We start from the raw sequence: 24,331 nt of genomic DNA, 5'->3' as shown, positions 1-24,331 counted from the left end.
GGCCGAAGAGCGACAAGCCCCAACCTCTGACACGCATGGGCGGGCAGAAGCAGAACCCACGGGACCCGTCCAGCCAGCAGCCGAAGTTCGGCCCCAACGCACCACACCTCAAGTCGCACACGATTCTCCCTCTGAAGGTCGCGTTCCCTCGATCTGTTTCTTGGACAGCTGGAAAGAAGACATGATGAGGGAAATGATGCAGAAGTTCTTAGATGGGCGATCCGCCTACGCCACCGAACATATGGATCTAGTATCAAGAACCACTGAGAAATCTCCTTTCTCGAAATGGATTCAGAATGAGCCAAAGCCTCGGGACTTCGTCATCCCTTCCCTGCCTGCGTTCAATGGAAAGGGAGACCCACTAAACCACCTATTTCAATTTCAACAAAAGATGGCATTAGAAGCTAATAACGAAGCCATACAATGCAAAGTCTTTTCCACGACTTTCTCCGGGCCGGCTCTGATGGTTCCGACAATTAAAGCCCGAGTCACTCAACAGTTTTAGTGATCTCCGACGGTCCTTCTTACAGCAGTACAGCGCGAACCGAGAGGCGCCCAGAACAATGGCCGATCTCTATCGAATTGAACAGGGGGAGAATGAACATCCAAAAGCATACTTACAGCGTTTCATTGACCTCATGCATCAAATCCACGACGTCGATCCACTCACCGTAGCAAATCTCTTCGTCAAAAGCCTGCAGGTGGGGTCACTCTTACATGAGAATCTCACCATGACGCCACCATACGATATGGAAGACGTGCAAATCCGAGCCGAGGGCGTCTTTAGGGTATTAGAATTTTGAGAGCGCGCACAGAAGAAGACTGCACTCATCTCTGCTCCGCCAACAAATAACCCTCCACCACCTGCCAGGGATGACAAGAGGAAACGAAACCAAACAGATCATACGAAGGAAGGAAAAAGGCCAAGACAGGATCGACAGCCATCACGATACCCATCCTTCGAATACACCGTCCCGCAAGAAGTCATTTATGAAGAAAATAAAGACAGACCTATCTGGCGAGAGCCCTACAAAATTACCACTCCATCTGACAGAAGGGATAAAAGCAGATACTGTCTCTTCCACAAAGATCACGGTCATACGATCGCTGAATGCCACAATTTGAACAATCAGATCCAAGCCCTCATGAGAAGTGGGCAGCTTACCCAATACATCAAGGAGACAGGCAGACCAGGCGCCTCGCAGCAGAACCCAGCTTCTGCCCCTATTCCGCAGGCGTCAGACCCCGTGCACACAACCTCTGACAGCACCCAGGAGCCTCTTAAGCAAGTCCCTATGATCCACGGGATCGTAGAGCCCACTGATAGTCAAGAACACACAACTAAAATCCATAAAAGGATGGAAGAACGAGTGAAGCGATAAAAATCATTAGGCCACGTGGTCAATCTCGTCACTTCAGAAGACAGAAGCTACCCAGCCTCTGCTATCACCTTCACTGATGATGACCTGAAGGGCGTCCACCTGCCTCATGATGATCCACTCGTCATTTCCTTACAAGTTGACCACTGCCAGCTGGGCAGAGTTCTGATCGATGGGGGCAGTGGGGTCGACATCCTATTCTGGGAAGCCTTCCAGAAGATAGGGCTGGAGGAGAATCAGATCCGACCCTCCACCATGCCCATTTTGGGATTCAATAGCCAAAGAGTCTATCCAAAGGGCGTCATTCGGTCAACTGTGGTAGCTGCAGAACGCGCCCTGCCAGTGGACTTCCTCATTATAGACTCCACCACAAGCTACAACGCCATCATGGGGAGAATTTGGATCCACCAGATGCAGGGGGTAGTCTCAACTCTACATCAGGTGATGCGGTGCCAATCACTCAACGGGCGATACACCGTCGACATCAAAGGCTGCCAGAAGCAGGCCAAAAAGTGCTTCCTTACCTTAAAAGAAATAAATAGCTCTACCTCTGCCTCCCATGACAACTCTCCTGACAAATAGCAATTACAGCAGGACCTACCAGCGTGCCTAAAAGGAATCAATCTAGAAGAAGACCAAGAAAAACCCCAAGTTACACTAGATACCTTAGAACAGGTGGGTCTAGACGATGCTGACCCTTCTAAAACGGTCCTGGTAAGTACCAAGCTCTCTGAAGATGAGAGGCAGACCCTCGTACGATTTCTCAAAACCAGAATGAGACTTTTGCCTGGACTCCACATGACATGCCCGGAATAGATCCTTCTGTCATGAGTCACAGTCTAAACATCTCCAACAACTTCCCACCCGTTAAACAGAAGCAGAGGAGGTTCGCTCCAGAGGTGAATCAAGTCATACAAGAGGAGGTCCAACGGCTCCTGAGTACAGGGGCAATCGAAGAATGTTTATACCCCAGCTAGCTTGCCAACCCCGTTGTGGTCCCAAAGAAGAATGGGAAAAAGAGAGTATGCATAGACTACACAAATCTAAACAAAGCGTGTCCCAAAGATAGCTACCCTCTACCAAAGATCGATCAGATGATAGACGCCACGGCAGGATATGAAAGGATGAGCTTCCTTGACACCTACTCTGGATACAATCAGATCCCCATGAAATCAGAGGATCGGATTCATACGGCTTTCATAATAGAAGGTGGTTTATATTGCTACAAAGTTATGCCCTCCGGTCTAAAGAATGCAAGCGCGACATACCAGAGGCTGATGCACAAGCTGTTTTCCTCATTACTTGGGAGAAATATGGAGGTTTATATTGACGATATGGTCATCAAGTCCAAACAAAGCTCTTCACATATAGACGACTTGACTGAATGTTTCGACATCCTTGATGCTTATAAAATGAAATTAAACCCCTCAAAATGTGTCTTTGGGGTGTCCTCTGGACAGTTCTTGGGATACGTCGTCAGTCAGAGGGGCATCGAGGCGATTCCAACCCAGATTGCGTCCCTCTCAGAAGTTAAAGAGCCCCGAACCATCTGTGACATACAGGCTCTAACCGGCAAAATAGTAGCGTTAAGTCGATTCATATCATGAATGTCTGACCGTTGCCAACCTTTCTTACAATGCATAAAGAAATCTACAAACACCACCTGGGGACCAGAGCAGAAAAAAGCATTGGAAGAGCTGAAGAACTATTTGAGCTCTCCTCCTATATTGAGCTCTCCCATTGCTAATGAAGATTTATTCTTATATTTGTCTGTCTCACAATTCGTTGTAAGTTCTGTTCTCTTTCGAGAAGAAGCCAATCGTCAGAGGCCAGTGTTCTACTACAGCAAGATGCTGTTAGACGCTGAAACCCGATATAGTATGATGGAAAAATTGGCACTCGCACTCCTCACGGCCAAGAAGAAGTTACGACAATATTTTGAAAGCCACACCATCGTCGTATATACGGACTATCCATTAAAGCAGGTATTATGTAAGCCCAACCTTTCTAGAAGGTTGTCTAAATGTGCCATTGAGCTAGGGACATACGATATTTAGTATTCGCCACGAAAAGCTAAAAAAGGACAAGTACTCGCTGACTTCCTGGTTGAAATTCAGTCATTCACCCCTGACGCTTTGCCAGAATTGTTAGAATCAGAAGATCAGTGGGTGTGGACGATGTATACTGACGGAGCTTCCAATTCCCAAGGGGCAGGTATTGGCGTCGTATTAGAAGCTCCCTCGGGCCTCAAAATTGAAGAAGCCATTCGTTTAGAGCAATCCACGACGAACAATGAAGCAGAATATGAGGCACTAATCTATGGTTTAGAACTCGCACGAGAAATGGGCATCCAACGTCTGAATGTCAAAGGCGACTCGAAGCTTATGATAGAGCAAGTGGCTGGAAATTTCGATACCAAAGCACCCCATCTAGCTAGCCTTCTACAAAAGGTAACTGGCTTACGATCGCATTTTCGCCAGTTCGAACTCATACAAGTGCCTAGGGAGCAAAATCAGAAGGCTGATGCCCTTGCCAAATTAGCTTTAGCGGGATGCACGCGCCAGTCCTCCATATCTATAAGTCGATCAAGCAGAGACATGGAAGTCTATTCAACCTCATCAAAGCCTGAATGCTGGATAGATCCGATCATAAAATACTTGACCACCTCCGAGCTCCCACCTAATCCGAAAGATGCAAAGCTTCTGCGCCTTCGGGCACAACGCTATTCCATGATTAATGGGACGTTGTACCGAAAATCCTTCAACGGCCCATACCTACGGTGTTTGCGCCCATTAGAAGCTAAAAAATTATTAGAGGAAATACATGAGGGGACATGTGGAAATCACACAAGGGGACGGAGCTTGGCACACAAGGCACTTACAGCAGGGTATTACTGGCCATACATGATGACAGAAGCGCGGGATTATGCCAAAAAATACGACAAATGCCAACGATTTGCACCCACCATCCATCAACCTGCTCAAACCCTACACTCCATCGTTGCACCTTGGCCTTTTGCAAAATAGGGTATGGATGTAGTAGGTGAACTACCTAAGGCTGCTGGTGGAAAATGGTATGCTCTTGTAGCCACTGATTACTTCACAAAGTGGGTTGTGGCAGAGGCGTACATCACGGTCAGCAAAACAGACACTATGTCCTTCATCTGGAAGCATATTATATGTCAATTTAGAATATCCTGGGAGATAGTCGTGGACAATGGAACTCCGTTCCAAAATGCGAAGGTACAAGAGTTATGCGACACGTACAAGATCAAGCTAAGCTTCGCATCTGTCACTTACCCACAGGGCAATGGTCAAGCAGAGGCTTCCAACAAAGTCATCTTTGCCAACATTAAGAAGAATTTGGAAGACAAAAAAGGAGCATGAGTAGAAGAATTACCGAAAGTATTATGGGCTTATAGGACAACAAAAAGATCCTCCACGGGGGAGTCTCCCTACGCCATGGTATATGGCACAGAGGCCGTCATCCCAACAGAAGTCGGTCTACCTACACTTCGAACAGAGATCGCATCTGACCCAACAACAAACAACATTCAATTACTGCACAACCTGGACCTTCTAGAAGAAGCACGTACACTGGCACAATTGCGACTAGAAAATTATCAGAAGGTTGCAGAATGCTACTACAACAAAAGGGTCCACTAACGCACATTTCGAGAGGGAGATTGGGTTCTGCGTAAGGTCACATGCAACAAGAAGAAGCTAGAGCCTAACTGGGAAGGGCCTTTCCAAATCATTAAAGTACTAGGCAAAGGGTCTTACGCTCTAAAGAATGTACGTAGTGGGAAAATCGTACCCCGTACTTGGAATTCAATGTCTTTAAAGCAATATTATTGCTAATAGCTGTACTGTGCAATTCAAAAGTAATACAACAACTTTCCATTTTTTCACATTCTTTTAAATTTCTCTTATGTATTCAATTCCTTGGCATTATTATCAATCATATTTCACCAAGTCAGACACGTGACAATTAACTTTTTATTCAAAAGGGTTCCTCAATTATATCCTCACCAACTTTGTAACATTATTCACGTGTACTCAAACACCACCTACCACAATGGCTATAAATAAACAATCATCTAATGTTTGAAGTTGCCAACATCCCCTGGCAATACACCGTAAGTCTTTGATCTCAAAACATACACCTACAATTCAATAAATAAAGAGCAATGATAAAATATAGCGAGGATCACACCCCACACGTTGGAACCAGGCTGAATCTCAACAATTCGTGGCAACAAGGCCACTACACACAGTCTGCGTACAAGATCCTACCGCTTCTGCATGCACGTTCCACTGAATTTTGTACCGCATTCTAATCTGACTTGACTAAGTTCACAGGGAGCTACGGCCAGCCATTTTGCAGTCTAATCTGCCCTGACTACGCTGATTTGGCCGTCCAACGGAGGTGCACTGCAAACCCTACCCTCTTACCCGCATAAGAGGAGCACCCCCTGCTGTCTAATCTGCCCTGACTATCACAGCAGAACCATCTGCTATCATGCTTCGGATTCCTCTCCAACGTACCCCAACTGGTTTGGCAATCCAAGGCTGGGAGGAACTTTTCCCGCAGTCGGACCCATATCCTGCACAATGGGTGCCTCTGACAAGATACGCGGCAGTCCAAACGACCCCTCACCACACTACACGGTATGGGTGCATTGGAAAGATACCTGCCTCATAATCTTGACCTCTTTGCATCTACTTCGATGTCCTACTCTACGCTTTCTCCTCCACGTTCGGTCTGGATAACATCAACCCCTCTGACCTAGTGGGAAAGTTTCCATCACAAGGGGCCGGACCAGTCCCGAACAAGACCACTACAACAACTCCGTATGCGTAAGAAGGTATGCCACCCAGCAATAATGGCAACATCGCAAGATTATGACACACTTATCACTAAAACTTAAATTGGCAGATGCTAAGTATGGGCACACGTATTTGCTCAATTCCTTTCTCAATAAACAAAAACGAATATTTGTACGGTAAATTAAACTGACAGATGCTAAGCATGGAATCAGAAGGCAATGTATACTAAAAAATAGCAATAAATCAGAAGTTGTTATTTATAAGTTATGTTACATTAACGGTAATATTCACTCCTGATTCCATAATTGCTCTATTTTCTTGCCCATAATTAATCCCACTCAATACGATGCAAATACTCTGCCATCGCACTCTCTAGCTTCGGATGGCCTAACCCATAACGTTCACATGATATGTAGTACGGGATGCCACTTATGATAAGCTCTTCCATAGCCCACGTTGAGTAAAGCCACTGTGGGCTGTCAAAGATTCTCCTAAAAAAGGGAACCTTCGTCCACCACGGTGCTCACCTGCAACGACAATGTTGTCAGCTCCAACCCATCACCAAAACACAAAGATGGATTAATCACACAACACTTAACTGGGCATCCTCTCCCACCATCTGTATAATCTTTCGCTGTATTTCGCACGCAAAGGCCTAAAGGGTCTATGAAGCCTCTGATCCGAGTGCACCATACGACATACACCTGTCATCACGCCTTCAATTAAGTCCTAAATAACAACAAACCCATACAGCACACACACCAAGACAACCAACAGGAAACAAAGTTCTACTTGTATTGATAATTTGCTCTGTTACAATCAACTACAAACTGGCGGCCTGAAGAGCCCAAAGAATGTATATACAGAAGTTAATTCAAAAGCAAAACATGACAAAAGTTAACAAAACAATAGTGTGTCATTCATTCTATGACACCTCTTTCACCCTCTGGCTTGCCCTCTGCTACAGACGAGGAACCTGATGCTTTATGATCAGAAGCCACACTGGCAACAATATCTTCAACAGCTTCCCCGATGGCATTATACATCTACCCCAGCGCATCGCCCCTCAGCTTCAACTTCTCGCAGATAAGAAATCTGCAAATCCCCAAGCTCATTCAAATATTTGTCGACGTCATACTCTCCTATTTTTACATCAACACTCTTACAATACATCTCCAGTTTTGCCCATTTCTCCTCTGGGGTCTGCTTCTTATTACGTAATGCCAAATCCAGATACTTGGCAGTATCTACCTCAGCCACTCTCACAAGCTTGCGTTCGGTGATCTCCCGATCTCGAATACGCTGCCTAGTGGCTTCAACAGCTGCCTCTGCTGCCCTCTGCAAAAACAAAAACATTACGGAATCAACACACGTGTTTTATGGGCCCATGAATTTTCTAATGCATCAGTAACAAAAGAAGAGTCACATACCTCTTCTGCTTCTTTCAAATTTTTCCCTAAAAGGAGTCCAGCCTCCAACTTTTGCTTCTTGGCGTCCGCTGCGCTGGCCTCAAGACTGTTTGCCCTTCGCTCCAGCTCTTTTTTCTCTTTGTCTAAGGTCTCCTTATCAGTCTGCAACGACACAATATCTTCTTCAAGGTCGTTCATCATACTGCTAAGCTTCTCCATGCGGGCTTCATGCTGAACGCAGAATTGGCTTTTCTTCATCCACTTATTGGTCATATCCACCAAGTCAGCTTTCAGTTTATCTTGCTCTACTTCAAGCCCGACAGTGCTTACCAGCTTCTCCTCCGTGGCAGCCACCCTCTTTTTTTCCTCTGCCAACTCTATTTCTAACCTCTTGATGGCCTCCACAAGCACGTCCTGATTCGCCTCAGCCATCTTTCTCCCTGGCCGCTCCTCTTCTAATTTTGCCATCTGCTCCGCCAGTTTGGCTCCATTCTGCATAGCTGCCGCATATTCTCGCCTTGCAGCCGAAGCGCATACATAGCTCTGTGACAAATCAATTATGCCCATTACAAATAAAATTACACACATATCACGAAATATAAAAAGAGCCTAATTTTTTAACCAACTTACCATCCAGATATGGTCTGATACTTGCTGCAACAAATCACCTTGACTGCTCAAGGATCCAATTGCTTCCGTGGGTAGATGGGGTCTGCTTATGCATAGCATTTCCTCCATAACTTCGTTAGACGCAGAGGGATCATATTCCGACATTACTCCTGTTCTGTCACTTGCTTCTCCCCTGCAGATGCAGCCGCAGAAGCAACGGGGGCAACTGGCTTCTCACCTTCTGCTAACGTCGATACCATAATGCTATCAGACGCCAACGCAACTGTCCCCGCGCCAGAAGAATATGTCTTCAAAGGGCGTACAAACAAGCTATCATCCTCACCCAAATCACTGGGGAGGTACACTGGCGTCTGCACGGCAGAAGACGTGAGCTGCTCCAAGAAAGCGCTAGGAGATTCAAAAGTGTTAGTACCCTTCGGGGACACAGCAATGACATCTCCTGGATGAGACTCAGAAGCGGTAGGCGGTAATGAAGAAACGTCAACACCAAGACTGTCAACACCTGTTACTTTGACAGCCCCTGATTCCTGGCCCCCAGGGATAGTTTCGGACTCAACGGCCTTACTTGCCTCAACTGGCAGAGGAGTGGTATCCGCAGACTCAAAACCCTCTCCGAAGGCATCCTTTAGAAGCTTGTTTTTACGAGAGGCAGAGGAAGGGCGTCTCCCCTCTGAACCACGCGTATGGCCAAAAGCAGACCCTTCAGACAAATCAGAAGCAGAGGGCAATGCTTCTGACGGCTTCACACAGACAGCAGGAGACTTCACTTCAAACGGTAAGCCACCCTGCACTCCATCTCCAATCGCCACTCCTGATAATTTGGACAGAGAGGAGGAAACGCCCTCTGCATGAGCCACCCCTTCTGAGCCTGTTGTCAAGGAAGACCCAATTGCATGTGAAGTAGAAGACGCCCCAGGCAAATGCCCAACGGGGGAAGATCCCCGTGGCTTCTTGCACAACGATAGAGCCTGGCCCGTTGGTAATTTTCCTGGGGTAAGTTTGGGGATTGTAAAGGGAGATCCTTGAGTAGTGGAGACAGAATCTTTTGAGATCCGAAGCTTGGACGAAATGCACTTCCCGTCGTCCGAATCTTCGCCAGAGGACTCCTCACGCTCCTTTCTTTTCCCTAAGGCGTCTGTGGGCAAAGGCACTTGTTGAAGAGGCTGAACCCGTAGAGTGTCAGAAGGCGTGGACGATCTCCCCTGGATGCGGGAAGACCTGCGCGATAAGCCGGACTTGTCAGGGGAAGACTCTGCAGCCAGGCCAGAACCCTCCTTCTCTTTACCCTCTAGGATCCCTTGACGCTTGGCACACGCAGCGAAGGTTTCAAAACACGCCCTTTCGAACTCAGCCTTCGTCAGTGACATAGTTGAAGGAGTAGGAGGAGATTTCTTCAGGAAAGCTCCCAGCTGCTTCGCGCATGCTGCGGTAATCTTGCCTAGGGTCATGTCACCCTTCTGCGATCTAACCCGCACAGCTCCAGGGTCGACTCGATCCATGAAACAAAGTCGAGTCATAATCTGCATACAGTAGGAGTTCAATACACCCCTGATACTAATGGCATTCTCCTTAGATTCGTGAAGAAGCCCCTTCTCTGTCAGCTTGCTCTGTCGCTCAGAACTCATGCTGACCTGAGGCCAAGAAAAGTCTGATACAAAGAACCGAAGCAGCAGTGCAGAGAGTTAAACTAGTAGACAATCATCCAGATATGATTAATTCACATTAAAATTAATGAAAAACATAATAAAAAGCATGACTCACCTTTTATAAACACCCTGGCCAGAGGAAAAATTTCCTGAGGCACGAACTCAGGGTACCACGCTCCTCCAACAGCGAAGAAATATTTTTCCCAATTTCGATGGGAGCTATCGAAGTCGGTGAAGATTGTCCGATCCTTTTTGGGAGAAAGGTAGAAAGTTTTCCAAGGCTTTCCCTCTATCACCTTGTTCGTAGACTTGGTGAAGCACGCGTAAATGTCGTCCGATTGAATATTGACATTCCTAAGGCTCCCTATCATCTGAGCCCCGACTATAGACTGAATAGCATTTGGGAGAAATTGCGAAATGTGAGCCCCGGAGTTTGAAATTATCTGAACAAGCAGAGACGGGAGAGGGAAGCGGAGCCATTCGATGTGTCTCAAACTCATGACTATCTCAGTAGGCTTCACTACGTCCTTAAATCGCCATTCTCGAAGCTCGGCCTCCGAGAGCATCCTCACCGTGACATTTTCTGGAATGTCGAACGATTTACGCATGCGTTCGAATGCATTTTTGTAACCATCACGATCCATGGGGTCGGGAGATGAACGAGAAGACATTATCGCACTGAATGAGATGATTGTTGAAAGTTTGAGCTGAAGGAAATCTCTAGGGTTTCTTCGAAGCTTCTCTTTGGAAGTTGGAACAAAGTTAGGGAATTTGAATGAAAATTATTTTGAAACAAAAACTATTTAAATGAGAGGTAAAATTTTGAGCCAAACGTTTTACTCGATAACCGTGTTCGCATTAAGTATAACTTGTCAGGTAATCAAATAATCATGTACCTACGGATTGCCTCGGTTTACGGAGAATGACGGCTTTAGGTGAACCTTTTGGTGTTGAAGAGTCGGCCCAAGATTCTAACAGATTAACACGCCACGCCTATTCGAAGCTTGGGCCAGGGGGCATCTGTTAGGCCCAAAATGTTCGGCCAGAAAACACTTGCCTCATTTATCAAATATTCAAAACGGAGCGTTTTGACAAAGAGAGGTTCCGAAGGCAGAAGCTGTAGGTTAGAGGCAATCCGCGCCTTTGACCCCTGAGCGAGACATTTTAAAAGTCGGTATTTTTGGAGGGAAATTTAGTTATTCTCCTTCCACCTTTTCAGGGTTCACTTGAACCAACTAACTGCTTTGTATTTTTCATCCTATAAATAATGAGATTTTGAGAGGAGAAAGGGATCGAACTTTGAACTGACTTAAGCATCGGAGTGTCTTTCTTGCAGGTGATCCCGACGTGTCGAAGACAAATCACATCACCGGAATAGTAGCAAGCCATCGTTCATCGTTGGGTTTACTTCCAGATATAGAAAGACAAATTGTTGCTCCAACACTTTTATATACATTTTAGGTCAAAGCTTTGTTCACAATCAAGATGAAACCAAATGAAATAATCAAAATGGATAAAAATAATATAAGACACAAAATGATGAGATATTTTACAAAGAATTGTGCAAATAAACTGAGAAATGTCGTTGAATAAAAATACTTAAAATACAACCACTATAACAAGATGTATTTATATATGTGTCTGATACAGAACTACAAAAATCCATGATTTTGTTGTTGCTAAAATGCTCATAATGAATGAAATAAAATGCAACCAAAACCAGGTGCCTTACAACAAGCTACACGAAGCCCAATAGAGATAAAGCAAGAATGCACCTTAAATAACTAACATGCAATACTTATTGTCACATAATGCAAAAATGCATCAAAGACCGTTATACACCAGATGTGTATAAATAAATGCAAAATACAAATATATGGGTTTCACATAGGGTTGTTCATATTCTAGTATTTAAAAAGTTAAAATATAATACAAATTCAATATGGGTAAAAAATCTAGCAATTTTTTTTTTCTAATTAAGAACCTAAAGATAACAATTAACATCTTAGATACTAAACTAACCCCAGCAAGCCAACATTTGTTTGATTCAAAACTATTAAAGTCAAATAGAAATTGACAAAACTTCTTCTCAAATTAGTCAAAGGAAAAGAAGAAGAAAGCACATATCTGTCCGTGTCCAGATTCTCATAAAACTTTATTAAATATAAAAAGGAAGAAATAACATACTACCATATTCTACCAATGGACTACATGCAGAATGGATAGTACTCACTGAAGAAAACACAATATATCTTTCATAATTCTTTTGAATACTAAAATTAACCATTGCATCAAAATTTTGTTCATCTAAAGAACATAAAAAACAATAATAATAAATAAATAATAAACAAAGAAAACTATACTAGAAAATCATTTGATTCTAATATTTAATTTAAAATGAAGAAGTACAATCATACTGACATACCAATAAAATCTTAAGACAGAACCAACAATCAATAGTTCAAAGTTCCATATCAACACATCCAGGAGCCAAGATTCAAGACCATGCTCTTTGTTACCGTAATGAAGAACAAAAGAATACACAAAACACACAGCAAGGAAAAAGGAGCCTCTTAATTTAAAAACATGAGATTCTAAACAAATAGATTAGTAAGAAACTAATTTATAAGTCCGAGAATATAAACAAAATTTTAAAATACCTCAAATAGATTTCACTTAAGTTTGAGAAGACCCTCCTTTGACATGACATTTGTTCACCACAAAATTATATAATCTTTCTATTATCAAATCATATGTGGGTCTTTTAGTAGCTGCATATAACAAAAGAGAATATCAGAATAATTAGTCTTTTTGTAGATTAGTTTTCAACTCAATCTCTACTCATAAATGAAACCTAGATTCATATATTTACAAAACCCATTTTTTTAACTAACCAAGATTTATTTTCGCAACACTATAAAAGTAAAAAAAATATTAATAAAATCTACGGAATGGAAATTAAACAAATAACAAAGAGATAAAAGAGACAAAATTAGTGAAAGAGGGAAACAATGATGTGAGAGAGTGGAGACAGAGAGAAGAATAATAACCCTTCTTTGAGGGAAGAAGACAATGGTGATGGAGGAGCGACCGTGACAACAACAACAACTAGTCACTAGTGCGGAGAAGAGAATGGAGGCTTGAGGAAGATGGTGAAGCATGAAGAAGAGGACACCGATGTGAGTAATAAGACAGTAACCTTCAAAGACTGTAGAGCCGACCTCTATGCCCAACCTACAAAGCCACTCCAGCGATTCTTCAAGAATATTTTTGACTAAAATGGAGTGGAAGGCAACGAATTTGAGATTTCAAATGTATAATAGATATATGGCATATAGGTATTTTGACACTTTTTATTCGACAAAAGCAAATCTAACTGTTTAACATAAAAGAAAACACATTTAATGACTCTTATCTATTGAAGGTAAGTCCTAAAAAATGAAGTGAGGGTTTAAAGAATTGCCCGTAGAAAAACAAATGAAAATATTTGTGTAGTACTAAATTTTAACTGTTTTTTTTACTTTATTTTTAACTTTTTGATAATTATTTCTTATTTTGGGACTGGAGAAATTTCAAATTTTCGCATCATCATTCTTCTTCGGTCGAGGGCTAGCTTTTGAACCTCTCTTCATCGGCTTTTAGCGAATAAACCTCTCTGCTCATTCTCCCGCGAAGCAGAGCTCTCTCTCTCCCTCTCCCTGTGTACTTGTATATGTATAATATAAAAATGGCGGCTCTTAAGAAGATACTTGGCTCAAGACCTTGTTTATCCCACTCTTCTCTTCTTCATCCAGCTCTTCTAATCTGTAGCAGAGGAATCACTTCTAAGCTCTTTGTTGGAGGTACTCTCTTTCTTTCTAAGTCTATACAATATAAATATATATTTATATATATATATATATATTTGTATATGTTAATGTACACACAAACATAATACATGATTCGCCTTTATGTTAAAATATAAAAAATTTCTTGCTTACATATTCTTATTGTGAATAGAAAATCGTGTCGATAACCTTTATGTTGAGAATTATGTTCCTGCAAATACATGGGAAGAAATCGAATGATTAGTTATAGTCTTCGCTCTTTAAACATTGATAGATTCAGTAAGCACACAACGTGTTTGATGGAATGCCTAATAGCATATTTTAGCTTCTAGCTGTGTGAGTTTCACTCCATAAAATATAACATTAAGTTAAGTGCTGCAGAATTTGACGAGAACTGATCATGGGAATTACTTGGTTACTTTCGTGTACTATATCCATGAATGTTAATGTTATAGAAGTTAAAAAAATAATTAAATGATTATTGTACCGTTTAGGAAGGAAGCGAGTTTCCACATGGGGTTTTGACTCAAGTGGTAAAACAATGGGGGACTTGAGATTGGGCATAAGTTCGAGTGTGTTTGGTCGGCAGGGTTAGTGGATATATTTGGGCAGGGTAGTTGTTTGGAAAGAAAGATGTTAGGAGGAATTCCATAATGAGTAGACACTTTCATGATACCATGACAAGAATCATGGAACTCCATCTAAAACTTAATTGGTGATTAGTGGAGTTACCCATGTTCTTATTAATGGCTCAATTTTCTTACACTTATTTTTATGTGGTATACCGTACTCCAATATCAGAGAAACATGATCAATTTTTCTGGTTGAGTATGAAATGTTTTTCCTAACTTCTCACCTTCAGTTCTTGTGCATTTCAGTTGATCTGAACAACCTTTATCCCCTTTTTTCCTCTACCAATTTTAATCCTCTCACAATTGAATTCTCTCTTGCCCCTCATGTCAAACACAAAAGCAAAGTATCTTCGCCTCCCACTTTCTTTTGTTAGGTTATGTAGCTCTCGTTCATACCAAACAGCCTTAAAAGTTTGAGCAATCAAAAAGAAAGACCATCCATCTAAACTTTCATACATTGGACATTTTAATACGTGTTCATGTGATCTAACAACTTGTAACCTTTTCATAATATGTTCTAAAGAGTACTTTTATTGTTATGTTTTCAGGACTTCCGTTTTACACTAATGAGAAGGGATTATCAGAGGCATTTTCCCAACATGGTCAAGTTATTGAAGGTGATTAATATGCTAAAATGATGAGCTACTCCCCACTTTGATCATCTGCCTAACATTTATTCTTGTCTTGTCAGCTAAAATTGTAATGGACAGAGTGTCTGACAAATCAAAAGGGTTCGGATTTGTAACTTTTGCTTCAGAAGATGAAGCACAAAAAGCTCTAACAGAGATGAATGGAAAGGTAATTCTATACGGTTTCTAATGCTCCATTTTTTTTTCTCTATTTTGTTGGATTTTAACATCCAAAAATGACAAAGCTGTAATTGGCAGGAGCTAAATGGACGAGTTATTTTTGTGGACTATGCAAAGCCCAAAGCTGATTTTGGTGGAGGAATGCCAATAGCAAGGGGACCTCCTAAACCAGCACCTTCAATTGGCCAGGACGAATTAGAGATAATATGAGTTTGAATTTGCTCTTCCATTAAAAAGTTTCAACAAATTCTACTAATTATGCACAGAACCTCTCACAACTTCCACCTGAAATATCACTTTGAGAAAAAATACGTCCAACTTTTTTAATGCTGATCATGCATCTTTTCGTCCCTTTCTTTTTTCCAAAAGCAAAAATTTTGTTGACTTTGTACCGTTATATTAATTTTTGTTCATCTTTCATATGGACCCTTGTGGGTATGAAGTTTATGTCAGTGGACGAAAATATTATGTTTACAAAGAACTACATAATTACTAGATATGATTCAATATCTATTGTGACATGTTTTGTGGTGAAATAGATGTTTATAACGAGCTTGAAAAACCAAGGCAGCACACTTATGCTATGTTTGGTAGGAAGGAAAGAAAATAGGAAGGAGAGAAAAATAGAGAAGATAGAAAAAGTGAAGGAAAGAAAAGAAATGAATTTTCTCTTCTTCTTGTTTGGTATAAGAAAAGAAAAGAAACTTGTTTTATTTCCTTTGTTTGGTATTTGAGTTAGATTTGAGAGGAAAGAAATATTTTTTGACATTTATACTTTTATATTAGTATTTATGTATTACTCATTATTGAAAAAATATATTTTTGTATATTTGAAAATATATATTTTTGTCACATGTAACATAAATAAAAATAATTTTTCAAATTTATTATAAAGATAAAGTAAATAGTTGACAATACATATAATTATAATTATAAAATAATTGATAAGGATGGTATGTGTATGTTTTATTACATATGGAATATTATTTATCATTGTTGATAATGTGTGATTTTATAAAAATATTTTTTATAGCTAAAATGATAATAATTTAACAAACCTAAGAACAAATTTAAATAAACATAAGCAGTATTTATGTGATGAAATATTTTATATTTAAGGTAAAAAATATAATTTAAAAATATTTATTTTAGCAATAATATATTAAAAAAATACTACTAAATTTTTTAATCAATTTATAAGAAGTATTATGGTCATACAAAGCCTACAACATTTTATCTTCTATATTTTCTCTCTAATTTGGAGAGAAAAATTTTAGTGTGGATCCCACCACTTTTTTTCTCTTTATTTTTCTTTCCTTCCTCATTTTCTCTCCTACCAAACTACCATTTTTTTTATCTTCTCTCCAAATGGTTCCTTCATTCCACTTTTCATCCTTAACAAACAAAGGCTTAAGCATTATTACAAATTTTTTTGTAGCTTTGTTCTTAATAACCACCAAGGAGCTGATGCACCAGTTTTTGTTGTAAAAACTTATATTCTATGTACTTGGTACTGTTTCATGTAAAAATCTTTTGTTCTATCTACTTGGGATTGTTTGTTGTAAAAGCTTTGCTGTATTTACTTGGGGACTGTGCTATTGTCCCGATGATGAGTTCAATATAATCAAAACATTCACTACGTATAATACATAATTGACATGTGGCTCGAATTAGCTTGAGCATTTTATATACTTTTGAGAATTAGGTTTTAATATTTTATTGTGAACTTTTTGTGCCCATTTCTTTAGGGCGAACCTGTGAGCTGAAATAGGAAGTGGGTGTACTTTATAGTGCCCCAACTACTCTCTCTACTTCCTTAGGGAGTAGAAAATGAGTTTGTCAACTCTTTATTTTTGTTTTAATAATTGTTTTTATTGTGGCATTTAATATTGTTTAATAAATTATCTTTTGGGTGTAGAATTATTTAATAAATTGGACAAATTTTTTCAATTTTAGGATAATTTGTTTGGTTTATATATATATAGGGTAAATACTTATTTGATATCATTTATTTTATCAAAATATAGACTTTGTACTATTTTTTAGTAATAATGTTTATTTGGTACCTTATAATTTGAAATCGTATATATTTTGGTCATCCGGGCTTAAGTTTGGTCAATAATTTTTATCAATATGACCAAACTATTCTAAATTATATATTATTAAGTAATTAAATTTAAATTTGAAACTCATATATTCGAGGGTAATTTGGTCATATTGATAAAATTTTATTAATCAAATTTGAGTTTAGAGTACCAAAATATATGCGATTTCAAATTACAAAGTATCAGGTGAACGTTATTAAAATCATAAAGTACCAAGTCTGCATTTGAATAAAATAGATAGTACCAAGTGAATATTTTCCTAAATATTGCCCAACACATTCCCCCCATGTTATGTTACTTTAGGCAACTTTGACACTCATCTTTTTTAACACTTTTTTTTTAAGAAAAAATATCTATATCGTGATCATCTTTATTTATTATTGTTGAAGATTAACTCAAATTTATTATTGTTTAAGTAGTATTGCTAATCGGCACTTGTGGTGCCGGGCACCGTATGAGGTGGTTGTCCAAATGTCAACAAAATAATCAATATCATTTTAATTATAATTTAATATAATAATTGATTTAGACCCATATCAATTAATGCTCTAAATTCCTCACGCGCCATTTTTATTTCTACAGACAATCTTTTTTTCTTTTCTTGTTGTACTTTACTTATTAATTAAATGTTATTCGGTAAATAATAAATCTATTCGTTTCTAATTTGTGTTGTCCAAACTCTTCACAGAGTATGCATCATAGATATATTATTATTATTTTTTCAAGTCCTTGTATATCTACTCCTTATTTTTTTTGTTTTGTTTTAGAAAAACTAGATTATTTTCTCTTTAGTATATACGTTAATCTCACAGTTTTTATTTCTAGTAACTTAGTTCTACTTTAAAATGTATTTATGTTATACAATTATATATATAAATATATATATATGTTTCGTTATTTTTTAAATTAATAGTCTCTAAATTATATATGACATATTTTCTAGAGACCAAACACAACTATGATGTTTCTAAAACTTTATAATTAAATGTGAAAAACAAACTTCAGAATTAAAATTGTATTACAATAAACGTGTACTAAGTATTTTACTTCATAATAGTAGAGGCCATTGTGACAAAATTTGTTCTTTACATGTATTTTATTTTTATTTGTCGCCTGGTTGATCATGAGGTATTGTTGGATCTTGGAAATATCCTGATTAGCTCAAAGCTCCTTGATTGAATGTAGAATCCAATTACAACAAAAATATTATGAAATATATTTTGCAATTCTATTTTTAAATATACATATGTATATAATATACATAACAAAAATAATAATTACCTTGAGTATTGTACATAGTCCGATTCCAAAAACTTGGTCTAAAGTTGTAAGATTCTAATGACTTAAAGTAAGCTTCATCTAATTGTTTGACACATATTACCTCATTTAAAAGTGATGTATAAGGTGTAGTCGTTTGCAGATGTTGCTCCTAAAAGAGTTATATTATAAATAAATTTCGATGTAAACATATATTGAAAAAGGAATTTAGAATGATTATTCACATTCAAGGTAATTTTTTCTTGGTTATCATCTACAACACTTTTTTTTGGTAGAAATTGAGGAGGCTTCTTTTCCTTTTTTAGCTATATCATCAAGAACCCATTCATCAAGAGCCCATTCTTCAATTATAATAACCTTTAAGAAAATTATAAAACAAAAAATGAGTGTATTTCAGTTTATAAATATAAATTAAAAAGTTCAATAATACATTTAAATTAGTAATACCTTATTTCTATTTCTTTGAGTCTTGACTTTCTTATCTTGCCCTTTTCTCTTCATAGAAACAAGTTTCACAATCTTTGAGGCTTTACGCTTTTTTGGTGGTCGCTCATGTCTTCGTACATCCATGGGACTATGAATTGCATTACTTTCTTGATTATCACATTCTTTCCCTTGGTTTGCAATTCATTCATCACATTCCAAAATGTTGCACAATTTTCACCAGATTCAACAGCCAAATTAGCAACTTCATAAAATTTATGTTGCAAACTATCATACCGTTGAGTTTTATAATTTTCGCTCCAATCATTATAGTTGACCTTGATTCTTGAGTGACATTGTTTTATATCTTTCCTCCATCGTGGTAGAATATACTTTTTCGACACATTTTTGACATGTTCTTTTATCAAAACTGACAATGCATGCCTACAAAGAATCCCTCTAAATTCAAACAGTCGACAAGCACATTTTACCTCGCATTTCTCTTTATTGAATTGAACTTTAAAACTCACTTCCTTTCGTTTATCTCCATCAAATAAAGTCTCAATTACATCAAAAACTCCGTCATTCTCACCATTACAAGAAACATTGTGTAAAATCATTTTTTGGCTAAACTTTAATTTAGACAAAATATCTTAAAATGTTTAAAGAAAATTAGTAGCATATCTCCATATAGATTTTCGGTTTAATTAGCAATATTTTCAGCTGATTTTGTAATGTGAAAATATCTTTAAGTGTGAATATATTTGTTGCCTTATTTAATCAATTTTTGGTAAAAATATATTGTGCAAATATCTTGAGATTATTTTCAGGGATTATGTCTATTTTGGAATAAAGAGGGTGTCGAAAATGAAGATGGTCAGAAGAAATGACCATGTTCGTTCTGCCAGATAATACTGATTACGTTGCTGACTCATCAGTTTCCTTTTCTGTCGACACAGAATTCATCTGGCTGGCTGATTTCCTAAATCAAAGGAATTCGCAAATTGATTTCAAAGATACCAGAAAATGATGGCCTTGGACAATTTTCTTGCCTATAAATATCTTGCCAAGGCCTTTGGAATTTTCATCTCTTCCATTTTGAATATTTGTAAACATTATGTTATTTTGAAGAGTGTCTTTATTTGTAGAGATTAAGTTTGTTCACCTTAATCTTTGTGAGAGTGCTGAGTGTACTTGTGGATATCTATCTAGTCCATTGTAAACAGATAGTGTCTATTGTGAACGTGTTCATAAGGATCTTCGGGAGAGGATTCTATCTAAGCCTCACTTCGTGAGGAAGTGTGCACTCGCTATTCTTTGAATGGAGTTCAAGAGAATCAGTGTTTCATCAAATCAGATTCATAGAGAAGAGTACAACAAGATTGCAGCAATAGTTTAAGAGGGAGTCTTACATTGTTTAAGTCAATGCTTTTGTACACATTGTTTCTTTACTAATTTGTTTATTCTCTGGGCGTGGCCCCAAGGAGTAGGTTATCCGAAAGGGTTTCTGAACCTTGTAAAAATTCGGTGTGTTCTTTATTTTTTGCACTGTCTATTTATTGTGTTCAGTTCTGTCGTGACAAGTTCGGATTCTGTCCCGACAGAACTGCTATCTGTGTAAACAGTTAATCACAATTCCGCATTTTAATTAATTCACATGGTTTAATTAATTTGGTAATTACTAAAAACGGAATTTCAATTGGTATCAGAGCAGGTCACTAAACTCTTAGTGCGATCTTGTTTCTTTCCATTTGTTTTGTGCCTTGTGAAATGTCTTTCTTTGCAGAAGGTGGATCTATAACTCATCCTCCTTTACTGAATGATTCCAACTATCCTTATTGGAAGGTTAGGATGAGAGCCTTTATTAAATCTCAAGAAGAAAAGGCGTGGAGATCAATCTTAACCGGTTGGACACCTCCATCTGAATCCGATGATGTCACTAAGGTAAAATCTGAAATTAACTGGACCGACTGAAGATAAATTGTCCAGTTATAACAACAAAGCCTTGCATGCTATCTTTAATGGCGTTGGCGAAGGATACATAAAATTAATATCCTCGTGTGAATCTGCCAAAGAAGCTTGAGAAATCCTTCAAACTCAATTTGAAGGAACTGCTGATGTAAAACGTTCTAGGCTTGTTATGTTAAGTACTAGATTTGAAAATCTTAGAATGACAGAGACTGAGTCTCTCATAGAATTCTATGAAAGACCGTCTGATATAGCTAATGAATATTTTTCCTTGGGAGAAAAATTGGAAAATAACGTGTTAGTTCGAAAAATTGTTAGAGTGCTGCCTGACAGGTTTCAAACAAAGCTCACAACAATTGAAGAAGCAAAAGATCTCGACACAATGAAATTAGAGGAATTGATGGGTTCATTGCGAACGTTTGAACTCAATCAACAAATCCGCCAAAAGGAAAATCCAAGTGCTCCCAAAGAAAAATCAGTTGCTCTCAAATCATCAAAAATAAAAGATTCAGATGAAATTGACGGTGAAGACGAAATGGCCCTGCTGACCAAATTTTTTCAAAAATACATGAAAAAGATTGGTAACAAAAAATCCTTGTTCAAATCTTCCAAATGTAATCAATTTTCTAAACCTTTTGACAATAACAATAAAAGAGGCGTGCAATGTATTGAATGTGAAGGATTTGGTCATATTCAATCTGAATGTGCCAACACACTGAAGAAAAATAAAAAGGCAATGGCAGCTACTTGGAGTGATCAGGACTCTGAAAGTAGTGATGAGGAAGATAACTTAAATCTTGCTTTAACCTCTGTTGTTTCTGGATTAACATTGAATTTGTAGGATAATAAAAGGGCTGTTTGTCTGAACAACACAATTCAGGAAGATAATTCTGAATATAAATCCAGTGAGTCTGATCTTGACGAGGATTCCCTAAAAGAATCATACAAAGATATGTATGATCAATGGTTAAAGGTTTGTTATGATAATCGCTTAATGGCAAGCAATAATAAATCCTTACAGGAAAAGAATGATGATCTTGTAAACACTGTGAAGAATCTTGAGGATAAAATTATTGCAAAAGATTGTGAAATTAAGAGATTATCAAATGAAATTAACCACATGATTAAAGGTGTTAAAATGCTTAATCCAAATTCCAGGATTTTGGATGATGTTATTGGTGCAGGACAAAAAGATGGTAATTTTTCTGGATTAGGATCTGATGGTGTTAAATCAAAAGGGAAACCCATTTTTGTGAAATTTGGCATACATTTTGTTGCATCCGTTAACGTCTCTGCAGGTACATCTCAGAAAGTTGATTCTACAAAAAAAATATATGTTTCCACATCTGTTAAACAGACCAATTTTCTCAAAAGAACCAACACAGATCGGTTCATTCCAATATGTCATTTTTGTGGAGTGAAAGGGCACATCTGACCTAGATGTTTTACTATGATGAATTTTTTCAAAAACAATTATTTAAATCATTATATTAAAACAAAACATGTTGTAAGAAAACCATCAAAAAAGTATTTGGGTTGAAAAAGCAAGAAAAATCTGTCTTGCTGCTTTTACTTGTCATAAATCTCGTGCCTCTAACTCTTGGTATTTTGATAGTGGATGTTCTAGACATATGACAGGTGATGCAAATATACTCACCATTTTCAAATCTATGAAATGTGGTGCAGTAACTTTTGGTGATGGTATGTCAGGTAATATTCTTGGAAAAGGCACTCTAAGTCTTGATGGGTTACCAAAATTGAGAAACGTTTTACTTGTTGAAGGCCTTAAGGCTAATTTAATTAGTATAAGTCAAATTTGTGATCAAGGCTTCACAGTAAATTTTTCTCGTGATGATTGCAATGTTATTGATCAAAATGGTGTGAGTGTATTGAAGGGATATAGATCCATTGATAATTGCTATACTTTTTCGCCAACTCTCACATGTCACTTTGCCATAGGTAATACCATTGACTTATGGCATGAGAAACTGGGTCATATAAATTTCAAAAGTTTAAAAAAGATTGCAAGTGCAGGGTTAGTTCGTGGGTTATCCAAATTTGGTAAAGAATCTGCAGGTAAATGTGAACCTTGTCAGTTAGGGAAACAATTAAAAAACTCCCACACAAGTGTCACGGGAATCAATACTTCAAAAGTTCTTGAACTTTTTCACATGGATCTCATGGGTCCCATTCAAGTTGAAAGTATTAATGGGAAAAGGTATATCTTTGTGTGTGTTGATGATTTTTCTCATTTTACTTGGGTTGACTTCTTAAGGGAAAAATCAAACACGTTTGATGCCTTAAAAAATATGTGCATTAAATTAAGAGTTGAAAAAGATTGCAATATAGGTAAGATTGTGAGAATTAGAAGTGATCATGGTAAAGAATTTGAGAATACTGTCTATGATGATTTCTGTAAATCTATAGGGATTTCCCATGAGTTCTCAGCTCCCAAGACTCCTGAACAAAATGGGGTTGTTGAGAGAAAAAATAGAACCTTGCAGGAGATGGCCAGAGTAATGCTAAATAGTAAGAAACTCTCCAAACGATTGTGGGCATAAGCAATATTCACTGCTTGCTACACAATCAATCAAGTATTTCTTAGGCCAAATACTTTCAAAACTCCCTACGAAATTTGGAAAGGTAAAAACCAATGTAAGTTATTTTTCATGTTTTTGGATGTATATGCTATATTCTTAGAGATCGTGAGAATATTGGAAAATTTGATTCAAAAAGTGATATAGGAGTGTTTCTTGGATATTCTATGAATAGTAGAGCTTATCGTGTTTATAACATGAGAACTCAAACTGTTATGGAATCATCCAATGTTGTTGTTGATGATTTAAAAGATTTTTCTGAATATTCCAATGAAGAAGAAATTGATAGGTTTATTGCCGAAACCTCTCAGACAGAATCTCCTGCAGTGAAAATAAGTGATGTTGTGCCCTCTCATACCGAATATGTTGCAACAGAAGCTGAATTTGTTCCAACATCATCTGATCGATCAACAAAGGAAGGGCAAGAAATCATTACAGATTCAATACAGAGAGAACCTTCTGCCATAATTAAAAAGAATCATCCTTCAGATCTCATTCTTGGTGATATTGAAGAAAGCATGGTAACAAGAAGAAGGTATGTGAATTTGATTCAATTCGTTTGCTTTACATCCAGCTTTGAACCAAAAAATGTGAAAGAAGCCTTGAATGATGAGTCATGGATAAAAGCAATGCAAGAAGAGTTGGAACAATTCACAAGAAGTGGGGTATGGACTCTTGTTCCTAGACCAAATCATACAAATTTTATTGGTACCAAATGGATCTTCAAAAATAAAACCGATGAATTTGGTACAATAATAAGAAATAAAGCTAGGTCAGTTGCTCAGGGGTATACTCAAAT

General features: G+C 38.1%; 2 protein-coding genes across 2 annotated transcripts; both read left to right on the top strand.

Moving 5' to 3' along the window:
* Positions 1 to 2,986: 2,986 nt before the first annotated feature.
* On the top strand, positions 2,987 to 4,405 carry LOC133825613 (uncharacterized). The gene is made up of 2 exons (XM_062258529.1): positions 2,987 to 3,364; positions 3,497 to 4,405. Exons 1-2 carry the CDS (start codon positions 2,987 to 2,989, stop codon positions 4,403 to 4,405), a joined length of 1,287 nt encoding a protein of 428 aa, XP_062114513.1.
* Positions 4,406 to 13,435: 9,030 nt separating this feature from the next.
* LOC133823850 (small RNA-binding protein 11, chloroplastic-like) lies at positions 13,436 to 15,682 on the top strand. Its single transcript, XM_062256700.1, has 4 exons — positions 13,436 to 13,735; positions 14,901 to 14,969; positions 15,044 to 15,150; positions 15,240 to 15,682. The coding sequence occupies exons 1-4, from the start codon at positions 13,606 to 13,608 to the stop codon at positions 15,369 to 15,371; spliced, it is 438 nt and encodes a 145-aa protein (XP_062112684.1). The 5' UTR covers positions 13,436 to 13,605; the 3' UTR covers positions 15,372 to 15,682.
* Positions 15,683 to 24,331: the final 8,649 nt, after the last annotated feature.

This window comes from Humulus lupulus, chromosome 3 (genome assembly GCF_963169125.1).
Source record: "Humulus lupulus chromosome 3, drHumLupu1.1, whole genome shotgun sequence".
NCBI lineage: Eukaryota > Viridiplantae > Streptophyta > Magnoliopsida > Rosales > Cannabaceae > Humulus > Humulus lupulus.
The sequence above is the reverse complement of the archived record's forward strand: the minus strand, read 5'-3'. Positions and strand labels throughout refer to the sequence as shown.